The following is a 14,140-nucleotide window of genomic DNA, read 5'->3' on the forward strand; positions in this document are numbered from 1 at the left end:
TGTGTATAAGTATTAAACTTTTGAATTCTAAACTTGGTTACATCTTTCAAACACTCAGCTATTCTGAATGATACATTTTTAATTTTGGACATGATGGATCTTCACACATTACTGGAAAACTGAGATGAAACAGCACAAAAAGACCACTTCATGCCCTTTGGGCTCATCTGTCTGTCTTCTACCGCTTGGCACAGTGTATGTAGGGCATGCTGTAGCTATTTTCAGCTTTTTCAGAAATGATGAAATCTTACTCTTTTTACAGTGCAGATCATCTCCCAACATTACTGTTGAAAGCTGGCAGCAAATTAGCACTGTAAATACTGTAGTCACCTCCGACCTTCTGGAGATCGTCCCAAAGGACTGGTGCCAATGCTGTTATAAATAGAAGCAGATAGTGAAGTTATTTTTCTTATCCCTCATCTGTACAGTGCTCTCAAGCCACTGGGAAATTTAGTGGAGCAAAGGGAATGTTTTATATTCTTTCCAACACAGGTGGTCCACAACTGTTCTTATTTTAAAAAAGTGACTTTTTTGCTTCTGTAGCTTTGCCAATAGCTGAATTCTGTCCAACTGAGAGATAACGACATCACTTTACTGTTTTCACCGAGAGGATTTGGAAGGCCTGAGGCATTCAGCCTGGCAGTGGTTTTGTCATATTATCGCTGATTTTCCTCTTGCTAGGCATAATCTGTAGCATTTTAAGTTGTTTCGCTAAACGGGTTGGTGCAATTTCCTGGAGAGTAACGGATTTTTGCACCATGTTGATTGTCAGGTGCCAAAAAACTGCATTCGTTTGTCATAGTGCTTGTTAAATTATATACAATTAAAATAATAATTTTGGAAGATGACAGCATTATACTCGAAGGGTTGCAACTTATACCTTGTGAACACTGTGCAAATATACCTATGCAGCTGCAATTTTAAATGCATTTGTACAGTGCATAGACAAATTTAACTCCTTCTTGCACCAGAGGGTAACCTTCCTATGTGACACTGCCAATATGGAGCCTTGGGTGCAACTATGCATGATTTTGTGAACATTAGGTGATCACTGCAATTAATTTCCAACATACATACACTCATCCACTACCAGCAGTACTGCCAGCAATGCAAAGGTAGAGAATTATCCGTGTTGATACAGTAGAGTTTTTTTGTCTATTTACCAGGCTCCTCATTGAGAATATTGTTATCATTTCTGTTGGGGTTTCTCTTTGATTCTGAGATGTACATTAACATTATATAATCTCTCTTGCGCCTTCTTTGTGATTGGAAAAGAGAATGAATTGGTATAAACAGGTGAGCAGCTAACAAAATGGGAGTTTTTATTTTATCAATTATAAATATCTTGGACTTTCAACTGCTAAGTTTGAATGAATGATTGGTGAGTTTAATTTGAAGAAGAATGTTCTCATTGAGAACTGACTGCATTCTATCTTTGTCTTTTCAGGGTTGGGTTTTCAATGTAGTTCCATGGGCTGTTGCAGTACCATTCTCCTTGTTTGGTGGCTTTCTGACTGATCATCTGGTCAACCTTGGTGAGAAACTAGCTCAACCTGACTTGTGATACTGTATGAGTCAGCACAAAGAAATGGAAAACAAAATAATCTTTTAATTGAAGACAATACAAGGCTTGTATTTACAGGATGCAATTTTTCATGGAATAATAGAATTGTGGGTTTTGATCCCTCAACCTCATTATAAAAATGTAACTTGATTTGGTCAGCATAAATCAGTAGCCCTAATTATGTGAATAGACCCGAATCAGCAAATTTCTGGTATGTACTGTCAGGCAAATCCCCCACCTGCCAAGACTGAGGCACACATTATTTCGCCGCATGAACATTAAAACTTAAAATTGCAAGCCCCTGACTGGAAAGATATTTGCATAGTAACAGACAGTGTTTGAACAAAGAGACCCAGTCGTTGCTTCTCTAATACACAGAAGAAGTGGTCAGACCAGTTTTAGTCACATGACTAGCTGGCTGTTGGTTTTTTGAACTTGCCACAGATTTAGAGATACAGCACTGAAACAGGCCCTTCAGCCCACCGAGTCTGTGCCGACCATCAACCACCCATTTATACTAATCCTACACTAATCCCATATTCCTACCACATCCCCACCTGTCCCTATATTTCCCTATCACATACCTATACTAGGGGCAATTTATAATGGCCAATTTACCTACCAACCTGCAAGTCTTTTGGCTTGTGGGAGGAAACCGGAGCACCCGGAGGAAACCCACGCAGACACTGGGAGAACTTGCAAACTCCACACAGGCAGTACCCAGAATTGAACCCGGGTCACTGGAGCTGTGAGGCTGCGGTGCTAACCACTGCGCCACTGTGCCGAGATGAAATCATAAAGCACTTTTCTCCTGGACTGAGAAGACCTCTCTCCTATCTGCTCTCATCTCGTTCTCGCCAGCTTTGGAAACCATTGGAGAGATATGAACCCCCAAGAGAGAAAAGTCTCCTACAGTGAACAGGTTTAAGAAGAATACTGGGCCCCAATGAAAAGTAATAGCTGTCGACAATCAAGGACTGTATGGTGAGCTGGAAACACACAAACAGTAACAAGAAACCCCCTTTCGAGATTGCCTCAAACCTCTCCATTTTATTTTTCTTCTCTTTTCTGTCCCTATTTGCATGTGTGTATCGCGTGTACATGCTAGTGTGGGTGCGTCATATATATCCGTAGGCATTAACTGTAATAGAGTTTAAGTTTAAGGTTTAATAAATTTCACTTTTCTCCCTTAAACCGAAGAAAGCCTGTTTGTGCTCTTTTCTTTGCCTTATAATTGGAAAATAATTAAAATTTATTATCTCCCTTTTGTGAGTTAATCCATTTTCCTAACACAATGCCCTGCTACCCACACGCCCCAAATCTTAACCCAGTACCTTTCTGCACCCTGGTTTCTATCCACACACTTGGTCCCTTCAGACGCAGCTTGATCACCTCCTCAGGCTGTGAACAATACCATGAGATATCACCTAGTAATATTTGTTCAGGACTGCTGCAGTCAGTATAGTAGAACCACTTGCACTTCTCTAGCTCTTGAAATTTCCCAAGCCACTTTACAAAGGGGAACAACTGGACATGCAATAGGGATTACAAAGTACAATTCTACTGTGTTTGGAAGGTTCCCTTTCTAAAATTGTTAATATTGCACTTTAATGAACGGTAAACATTTTAAAATTATCCTGAAACAATGAAAGTCCATACAAAAGGGGTTTGAAGACGAGATAAGTTATTGTGATAAGCAGCTATGAGGAAAGATTGGATAGGATGGGGTTGTTCTCCTTGGAACAGAGAAGGCTGAGGGGAGATCTGATTGAAATGTACAGAATTTTGAGGGGCCTGGATAGAGTGGAGGTGAAGGCCTATTGACCTTAGAAGAGAGGTCAGTGACTAGGGGACATACATTTAAAGTGATTGGTAGAAAAATTAGAGGGGAGATCAGGAAAAACTTTTTCACCCAGAGGGTGGTGGGGGTCTGAAACTCACTGCCTGAAAGGGTAGTTGAGGCAGATACTCTCAACTCATTCAAAAGGAGTCTGGATATGCATCTCCAGTGCCGTAATCTGCAGGGCTACAGACCAAATGGTGGAAGGTGGGATTAGAATAGGTGGATCGTTCCTCGGCCGGCACAGACACGATGGGCCAAGTGGCCTATCTCTGTGCCTTAAACTTTCTATAATTCTAGGAAGCACCTTTGACCTATTTTCAATTTACTTAAAAAGATCAATTATGAGGTATATAAATCATTTATAGATTCTGTAATTTGTTAGAATCGGTTTTGGTGTCGTAAGTGCTTTGCTTTGAATTATTAGCAGCTCTATAAATCTCAGTTTAAAAAAGGAAAAAAATCTGCAAATGCTAAAGTTGTATTTTATTCAAATCTGTTAAACTGAACACTTGACAAACTAAACACGTGGCAAACAAAACATTCATGCAGGTGAGAAATGTATACAATTATTTGCCAACACTGGTAGTGTAATATTTTCTATGTTACGATATTTACTCTCTTGTATTTTTCAGGGTTTGACACTGCTAAGGTGCGTAAGTTAATGCAGGTATGATAACTAGTATACTTAATTTAAAACACTTTGGAAATAGTTCAGCTGTGGCTCAGCTGTATTAAGAGAATAGAAGTAAAACAAATTTTTGTTTTTTTAAAAAAAACAGGTGATTGCCATGGGATTATCTAGTATCTTTACCAAATTACTGAGTTACTCAGGCAGCTATTACCAAGCCTTAATATGTATATCTGCTAGCTTGGGACTTCAGACCTTCAGTCACAGGTAAGCTAAGATTGGCTGTGTTAAATTTGCATGTCTTAAGCCATCTATTAGGTTTTACAATAGAGTCACAGTGTCATTTACGGCACAGAAGGAGGCCGTTTGGCCCGTTAAGTCCATGTCGGCTCTCCACTGAGCTATGCAGTCAGTTCCCCGGCTCGATCTCCATAGCCCTGCAAATCTATTTCTCTCAGGTGGCCATCCAACTTCCTCTTGAAGTCATTCATCGTCTCAGTTTCCACCACCCTTGTGGGCAGCGAGTTCCAGGTCATTACCACCCACTGCGTAAAAAAAAAAATGTTTCCTCATATTCCCCCTACATCTTTTTCCCAAAACTTTCAATTTGTGTCCCCCTAGTCCATGCACTATTTGTTAATGGGAACAGTTATATGGTATAAGCTATTTTAAGGCATCAGCCTTGGCTCAGTGGTAGTGCTGTCACCTCTGAGTCAGGACGTTGTAGGTTCAAGCCTCACTCCAGGGTACTCCCTCAGTACTGCAGAAATACCATCTATCAGTTGAGGCACAGTGGTTAGCACTGCAGCCTCACAGCTCCAGCGACCCGGGTTCAATTCTGGGTACTGCCTGTGTGGAGTTTGCAAGTTCTCCCTGTGTCTGCGTGGGTTTCCTCCGGGTGCTCCGGTTTCCTCCCACAAGCCAAAAGACTTGCAGGTTGGTAGGTAAATTGGCCATTATAAATTGCTCCTAGTATAGGTAGGTGGTAGGGAAATATAGGGACAGGTGGGGATGTGGTAGGAATATGGGATTAGTGTAGGATTAGTATACATGGGTGGTTGATGGTCGGCACAGACTTGGTGGGCCGAAGAGCCTGTTTCAGTGCTGTATCTCTAAACATAAAAACACTAAACCAAGGCCCTGTCTCAGTGAAATATAAGATCCCATGGCATTATTTGAAGTTGAGTGGGAGATTTCTCAATGTCCTGGTCTTTCAAACAACACCTAAAACAGATGATCTGGTTATTTATCTCAACATTGTTTGTGGAACTTTGCTATGTGCAAATTGATTGCTGCATTTCCCGACAACGGGATACTACACTTCCTGTCTGTTAAGTGCATTAGGACATCTTGAGGACATAGGATGTGACAGGCATTATGTAAATGCAGGTTGCTTCTTTATTTTCCTGTATCTGAATAATAGCCATTATCTTTAGTACTTGGTGCTAACTTCATACCTTTGCCACCTGCTTCAACATCCCACATCTCATGCCCACATATCTGTCCTGGGCTTGATGCAGTGTTCCAGTGAACATCAACACAAGCTCAAGGATCAGCATCGCATTTAGCGATTAGGCATGTTACAGCCTGCCGGACTGAACATTGAGTCCAGTAATTTCAGACCATGATGGGCCTACCTTCTTTATTTTTAGTTTTATTTTTTAAATTTTATTTTTGTTTGTTTCATCATTCATTTTTTTTTTAACCACTTTTTTCCATCTTTGTGCTTTAGACCAGGGCTATTCATTTTTCTGTCTATTAACACCTTCTCTGCACTAATGTTTTGTCTTTCAGCATGCCATTAACATACTGTTTGCCTTTGCTTCATGACTTTCTGGTCAGTTATTCTCTGTGACCCTGTCCTATCAACACCTTCCCTTTTGTTATCTCTTGCCCCACCCCCACTTTATTTGCTTAAAACCTATTGCATTTTTAACCTTTGCCAGTTCTGATGAAAGGTCACTGACCTGAAACGTTAACTCTGCTTCTCTCTCCACAGATGCTGCCAGACCTGCTGAGTATTTCCAGCATTTCTTGTTTTTATTTCAGATTTCCAGCATCTGCTGTGTTTTGCTTTTATATTATTGCTTCAACATCCTTCCTGGTCACTATCTTTTGCTAAACCAGACCTTTTTGTAATCTTAGCATTCTTTTTGGCCCTGAGCTGAGTTTCCAATCCATATCTTCTTCATTCCACCTATAACATCACCCACCACCATTCTTACTTCAGTCCATCTGTCACTGAAGCCCTCCTTCATAACTTTTCACCTCTAGACTTGATTATTCCAGTGCTCTCCTGAGCATTCTCCCATGTGCACCCTCCATAAAGTTGACTTCATCCAAAACTCTGTTGCCTGTTTCCTGTCCTGCTTTCCCATCATCCCTGCCCTGGTGACCTGCCTTGCCTCAATGGTAAAACTCTTGCTTCTGAGCAAGATTGTTATAGGTCCAAATTGCACTCCAGAATTTGAATATGTAATTTAGGCTGACATATCAGTGCAGTTTAGAGGGAGTGCTAGATTGTTGGAGGTGCTGCCTTTCAGTTGAGACTTTAAACCGAGGTTCCATCTGCTGTTTCAGTGAACGTAAAGGATCTCACGGCACCATTCGAGGAAGTACTGGATTGATAGCCTGTCCAACATTTATCTTTGACATCTAAATTGGATGATCCAGCTATTTAGTTCATTGCAATTTGTGGGATCTTGTGTGCAGATTGGCTGCTGTGTTTGTGCTACAAAACAAGAGTGACTGCACTTCAAACATAATTCATTGGTTGTAAACACTTTAAAATGCCTGAGAATGTGATAAGTGTGTACAAATGCAACTCCTTTTTTGTACAGATGGTAGCAAATTGTATTCACAAGTGATTTAAAATATTAAGTTGAGTTCTAGTTTTAAGATTGAATTTCTGAGTAAATGATAAATGGGCTTTTGTCTGAAGACTTGCAAGTTGTATTTATCTGATCCAGGCTTAGTGCTGCACAGGACTAAGTTTTATTCCAGGTGACTGTATTGTGTTGTGTAAAAAGTAAAGTTGAGGTACTTCACTGTTCTTCCTTTGTTTTAATAGTGGGGTATCTGTCAATGTACAAGATTTAGCACCATCATGTGCTGGTTCACTGTTTGGTAAGTCGCAGTTACAAATAAGTTTTACATAGGTATGAAAATCGTATACACTATGCCATGTTAACAAATATTTATAATAGAAGTTGGCAAACACACAAGGGCGTTGCATGCAAGTTGTCCGAGCTTATGATTAATATATTTTGAGTACTTTTGGTTTTGCGTTCTCTTTGTTCCCCCATTTTTGAAGCAGCCTCCCCGTGCCCAATTCCATACATCATTTTTCAGCTGGGAGTGGTCAAGCAGCCTGCTCCTTTAGTCAGTGCTGCAAGGTGATTGCTCCCTTTGTTGTTTTGTCTTTTTTGTGAGGAAAGTGCCAAACCTCCTTTTTAGCAACCTAGTTCCTGACTGTGAGGTTGAAGTGTGGGAAATGATGGGTGTGAATCTACATTCAATCACTGGCACAAAGCATGGTAGAGTAGAATCATAAAATGGCTTTTTTCTGTGCTGTAACCATTTAGCCCCTCAAGTACGCGCCAGCTCTCAGCAAGAGTAACTCCGCCCTTTTCCTGTAACCCAGCAAATTTTTTTATCTTTGGGTGCTTATCCAATTCCCTTTTGAAAGCCACAATTGAATCTGTCTCCACCACCCTCTTAGTGCAATCCAGATCCTAACCACTCACTGCGTAAAAAGCATTTTTCCTCATGTTGCCACTGTTTCTTTTGCCAATCACCTTAAATCGGTGTTCTCTGATTCTTGACCCTTCCGCCAATGGGAACAGTTTCTCCCTATCTACTCTGTATAGTCCCCTTATGATCTTGAACACCTTTATCAAGTCTCCTGTCAACGTCCTTTATTGTAAGGAGAACAGCTCCAGCTTCTCTAATCTATTCACGTAACTGAAGTCCCTCATCCCTGGAACCATTGTTGTAAATCCTTTCTGCACCCTCTCTAAAGCCGTCACATTCTTCCTAAAGTGCGATGCCCAGAACTGGACACAATATTCTAGATAAGGCTGAACCAGCATTTTATAAAGGTTCATCATAACTTCCTGCTTTTGTACTTTGTGCCTCTATTTATAAAACCTAGGATGCCTTTTTAACCACTTTCTCAACCTGCCTTGCCACCTTCAATGATTTGTGCACATATATCCCAGGTCCTGCACCCCCCTTTAGAATTGTACACTATATTCTATATTGCCTCACATTTGGTAGGAAGAATGATGAATCATTTCAAACTTCTCTGCATTAAATTTCATCTACCACGTGTTTCCCACCCCCCCCCCCCCGCCCCATTCCACCACCTGTCTGTGACCTCTTGAAGTTTATCACCATCCTCCTCACAGTTCACAATACTTTCAAGTTTTGTGTCATCTTCAAATTTTGAAATTGTGCCCTGTACACTGAGGTCTAGGTCATTAATATATATCAAGAAAAGCAGTGGTCCTAGTACTGACCCATTATGCAAAGAGTTCACTGTACTACTGCTGTTCAGACCTAAGAAATATATCAGGCATTAGTGTGACTGCCTGTGACTGATAATGGGATTCTCTCATTGTTAACAGCAAGTGTGGAGGCTATCAAACATAAGTTTATTTGTGCTAATATCTAAAAGCTATAATTCTACAAAGATTCCTAAACTCAATAAAGCTAAAATGAATAATTGGAGATGAGATGTAATGTAGAGAGCCTGCGGTGAAGCAGCGAATGAGTTTTGTAGATGATTCTGAATTTTAAGATATTTTATCTGTACCAATTGGATTTGGTCAATTTACTACCCAAGACCAATTGGATTTGGTCTAGTTTACTGCCCAAAGTCAGCTCTAAAATACCTGTTAAGTGATCTTTTGTCCAGGTTGCACCATTTTATAATGCAGTTGACACTTCAACAGCACATTAAATTTATACACACACCAAATGTCAGCAATTACTAATGTGAAATAGTAAAAATGTCAGGTTCCCACTCCAAACATTAAACATGCACTCGAAATTATGGGACTGTGAATTTTTACTAACATCTCACTGGGAATTCCTGATCACCACGCATTCCTGTAGAATAAATAAAATGGTTAAACTGGCTATTTGCAGAAGTAAAATACTGCGAATGCTGGAAATACTCAACAGGTCTGGCACCATCTGTGGTGAGAAACAGAGTTAACATTTCAGGTTGATGACCTTTCATCAGTACAGTCCATCAGATTGGAGCTCTGATGAAAGGTCATCGAAACATTAACTTTGTTTCTCTCTCCACAGATGCTGCCAAACTGATCACTTAGTTACTTCTGTGATCTGTATTAATCTTGGTGTAGATCGTTATTTAATTATTTTTTTGAAGAGTAAATTTACTCTATGTAGATCATTTAACTTTTTTGTTTTACCAATTGCATAGGTGTTATGAACACTGGTGGAGCTTTGGTCGGTTAGTATGTTTTTTTTCAACTTTTACATTTGGGTTAGCTGTGTATAATTGGTTTATACACACTTTTGTGGGCTTAAAGATAAAAATTATTTGCTATAATATAAGAGCTGTAATGGCTTGATACACCCATCTCTACAGCTATGGAACTTGAACAGTAAGCACACTAATTATTGCTTCCTTTCTATCTGTCTTACATAGAATCTACAACACCGAAACACCTAGCCAGCCAATCCAATTGGTCTGTGCTAGTGTGGAAACTCCACAAGCTTCCTCCCACTCTGAATTACCTCTTCCATCTTGTTACTATATTCCTTTGTTCCCTTCACTCGTGTATGCACCAGGCCTACCCTTAAGTGTGTCAGTGCTATCTACCTCAGGCGCTCCATGTGGCAGTACATTCCACATTCTCAATGCTTTCTGGATAAAGAAATGCCTCCTCAAACCTTTGTTTGGTCTTTTAGTAGCTATCATACTTATGAACAATTGTTCCACACTCACACACACACACACACAGAAATACTTTCTCAACATTCACACTATTGAACCCTTTTGTGTTTTTGAAGACGTTGATTGGGCCTCCTGTTAGTTTTGCTCCAGAGAACAGAAAGCCAGCCTGTTTTGGATTTTATGTTGAAGAATCTGTTTCTGTCCTCAGTGAAAACTCTCAAGACTAAGCACATTTAAGTACAATTGTGTAGTTTTGGGAACTACAGAAAATTATTTGTGTGTGTGTGTGTATAAATAGCTTACTGCAAAACACTCCAGTCATGTGATGCTGTAATGCCTTATGTACCTGAGAGTTCATGCTGTTTCCTTTCTGTCATATTGCAAACTCTGCCAACAACCTGAAAGGCAGCTGGGCTACAGTGGAGATATCAAAAGAAAAGCTTGGAACAACTTTTTAGAAAACTCAATTAAAATCTGCATTAATTAGTAATGTTCTTCCAAAATGCTATCTCCTGAATGTTCTTATGGAGTTTTACTGGTGCGATACCCACAGGCCTATTCATATATTGACTTTGTACTGCATTCCCAGACACTTGCTATTTCATGGATGACTAGAACAAATTCAATAAGTGCCCTCGTACATAAATGTTCAGGATTAGAGAGAATCTTAAGTGATTCATTCTCTGCCTGAGTTTGTATATTTGGAGAGTGGTCTTGTGGAGCTACCCTGTTTCTAAGCAAAAATGGGTGATGCACATCTCAAAAAGAAAATTGGGGTAAGGCATTAAGATAAAATAGGCTTTGGATTTCAGTATTTTTCTGTTACGATAACCTACAGGCAAGGAACAGTACTCGTATAGATACTTGATAGATGCTTGTTCTGCTTTTGAGTGCACAATGTTCTATGGCTGTGTTCAGCCCTCTGTGCCTGCACATTGAAGTTACCAGTATTTGTATACATACTTGACAGTTCTGAACTCTGCTCACTGACAGTTAGATTGCAATGTTTGTAGATTGCAGATAGGGATCATTGTAAAATTAAAATTTTCTAATATTAGTAAAATTCCCTGGCAGTCACATGAATCATAAGGAAACTCTTTTTAGACTTGATGATGTATCGGGCTGCAGTTGTACTACTTCCTGGAGATGGACTGTCACCACCTAATTTTAGTGCATGCAGGAGTCAGATCACTGACAACATCAGAGTTTTGCTACTCATCTTGCATTAATGCATGTGAAAATCATGTCCTGTGCAAAAATGGCAGAACAATCAACTAAAGACAGTGGGTGGGGGGGGGGGGGGGGGGGGGGGGGGTGGGGCGGTGCAGTGGGTCAAAGGTTTGTATTGAGTCAGTCTACTGCATACCTGCATACACTTCCTTTCTCCCACAGACACCACTTTAATTTTTACTTTCTCTTCATTTCAGGTGTTGCTTTAGTATACTTTGCAGGTTACCTCATAGAATCCTCAGGATCCTGGCCATCTGTTTTCAGCTTGATCAGCATAGTCAACACATTTGGCCTTACTGTCTTTATCATCTTTGGCCAGGCAAGACGGGTAGATGTTTAAGGAATGATTTCAAACCAAATTGAATTCTGAAGTTACTGACACAAGCTTAAAGAAGAGAGAATATACTTTTTAAATATAAATGTTCTAAATAGTGTTTTTCTGGGATTGAGGCACTGTTAAGCTTATTCCTTTTACAAACAAGTTGCTGCTGAAATTCTGTTTTGAACAAAAGCAGTACTTAAATACGCACAAAAATGTTTACGCTATTTTTAGTGATTTTATTAGTTGGAGAAATACTATTTTTACATGAATAGAATATTTATCAATGTAAAAATATAAACTTATGAACAAAATAAAATGAATTCTATTTGTGACTTGTCTGTAAGATGAGATACAGATCATATATTAAAGGAGGGTGCTGATTATTGGAGAACCAAGCTTAAGTTCAGGAAAAATGTAGCTGACCTAGGCTTTGAATCTTTCATTGGCCGGAATTTTACGCCGCCCCAGCGGGTCGAATAGTGGTGTGGGGGGGGGGGGGCGTGAAATTGAGTGGCAGGCTTCGGGAGGCCTCACTGCCATGATGCTGCCTCCGACCAACTTTATGCTGGTCCGGCAGGGGGGCGTGAAAGACGACCTGCCCGCCCGATGCCAATCAAGACCCTTAAGTTGCCACTAGGTGCCTGATTGAGGGCCACTCCCACCCCAACCCCGGGAACCAGGACGCCCCTTTCCCCCCCAAACGACTACCCTAGCCTCACCATGGCATGACCGATTCCCCTGGTGAGGCTGCCCGAACTTACCTTCTGTCCCGGTTCCATTGCATCCTCCTCGGTTGGCTGGGCTCTGCAGTCTCAGCAGCCACTGCTGAGACTAAGAGCTGCCGGCCCGCTGATTGGTCAGCAGCTCACTGAGGCGGGACCTTCTCCCTCAAGTGGGTGGAAGTCCCGCCTCGGGGCAATTAAAGCCTGGGGATCCGTAAAATACGGGACGGATCCCCAGGCTGGGTGGGAGCGGGATCGGCACCGATATTTACGTCTGAGTCCGGCTCCCGTCCGCCCAGCGTAAAATTCCGGCCATTATATCAGTTCTTTCTTCATTGGCTGCAGGCTTGCCAGCGGGCATAGAACTTTTGTTTTCAGTTAGCATATTATTCTAATATTAGTAACGAATATTAGATCAACAATAGCCTTCATTTTTAAGGCTTACAGGTATCCATTTAACATTCCAATTCCTCTAGTAATAACCCCATACTCTTGAATTAATTGCAGAATTCTTACTCTTGTATATTACTTTTAATTTTTATGTTAGTGGTTATTTCCACAGCTAGACCAGATCTCAAAATTTAGATAAAAACAAGAAATTCTGGAATCACTCAGCAGGTCTGGCAGCAACTGTGGAAAGAGAAGCAGAGTTAATGTTTCGGGTCAGTGACCCTTCTTCGGAACCCCAGTTCTGAAGAAGGGTCACTGACCTGAAACGTTAACTCTGCTTCTCTTTCCACAGATGCTGCCAGACCTGCTGAGTGGTTCCAGCATTTCTTGTTTTTATTTCAGATTTCCAGCATCCGCAGTATTTTGCTTTTACTCAAAATTTAGATGTCTAAAATCTAGTTCTGGGGTAGATTATTACTAAAGGCCTCCAAATTGCTCTATATTCCATATGTTGGACATTGTTGATTACAAATTTGTATGCCAGTTGCCTTTTATTAGTTCTGTTGATGGGAATGACTGGCTTAAACTATGCTCCATTCAACTATCCCAGTCGCATTCTTATGGTGTTTGCATGTGGTATTTTCTCATTGTCAGCTTGTCAACTCGGTGAAGTATAGGTTATTTACCGTTTGTGTTACATGTATGGTTTTCATAGTACTAATGGAATGTTGGACATTTCATGACTTTCAATATTTTCAAAAAATGTGCAATTAATAAAACTTATTTTGGCATTCTTCCTCTTTCTGCCAACTGGAGTTAGCTTTTACAATGGGAGCAGAAAATCCACTCATGGCAAGCTTCAAATTAAATTCAATTATAATGTCTGATTACTGCATAAGATAATTAGTTTAATAAATCTGCAATGTATTCATAAATGCCTGTATGTTCAGAATCAAATTTTTTAGGTTTAAATTTTATATATAATTACATATTTAGTCAACTTTAAGTTTCATTGCAATTATAAAATGCTTAAATGATAAATTGTTAATTTCTAAATCATTAGCTCTGCAGGATAAAAAACTTCTCTTTCGGCTGAGTTGAAAATCTTTGAACTTTAGTTGTTTTGTAAACTATTTATGGCAATAAAGTTTGACTATCAATGTCTTTATCTTCTGTGTTGCTGGATGTGCAGTCTGTCCAGTGACCTGTTTATTCAGTTTTACAAATCTATAATTGATCCTTAATACATCATTCAAAAGAACATCTTGTTTATCATTTGAAAATGTGCAGTGTGTTTGACATCTTAATCCTACTGATGAGATTAACATATTAACATTTTTGATTTAATTTGATTTTTTTAAATCTGAAAAATCAATGGGCAAATATTGTAATATCTCAGTACAAAGCATTGCTTAAAGAGTGAACAGAATCAGCTCATGTTCCCTCCTAGAAATTTTGTTCAGGAGATGAATTTGGCTTGCCTTGTCTGAGCTGAAAATAGGCCCCTTTCGG

General features: G+C 40.0%; 1 protein-coding gene across 1 annotated transcript in view; it reads left to right on the plus strand.

Moving 5' to 3' along the window:
* The window catches only part of slc17a9b (solute carrier family 17 member 9b), a 54,403-nt gene extending 41,565 nt beyond the window's left edge, over positions 1–12,838 (plus strand). Inside the window, exons 8-13 of the mRNA XM_068048302.1 lie at positions 1,448–1,535; positions 4,040–4,074; positions 4,187–4,302; positions 7,106–7,161; positions 9,488–9,517; positions 11,392–12,838. Of these exons, the coding sequence (XP_067904403.1) occupies positions 1,448–1,535; positions 4,040–4,074; positions 4,187–4,302; positions 7,106–7,161; positions 9,488–9,517; positions 11,392–11,534 (468 nt within the window). The 3' untranslated portion in view covers positions 11,535–12,838. The remainder of the gene's footprint in view (positions 1–1,447; positions 1,536–4,039; positions 4,075–4,186; positions 4,303–7,105; positions 7,162–9,487; positions 9,518–11,391) is intronic.
* The last annotated feature ends 1,302 nt before the right edge of the window (positions 12,839–14,140 follow it).

Source organism: Heterodontus francisci, chromosome 16 (assembly GCF_036365525.1).
Source record: "Heterodontus francisci isolate sHetFra1 chromosome 16, sHetFra1.hap1, whole genome shotgun sequence".
Taxonomy (NCBI): domain Eukaryota; kingdom Metazoa; phylum Chordata; class Chondrichthyes; order Heterodontiformes; family Heterodontidae; genus Heterodontus; species Heterodontus francisci.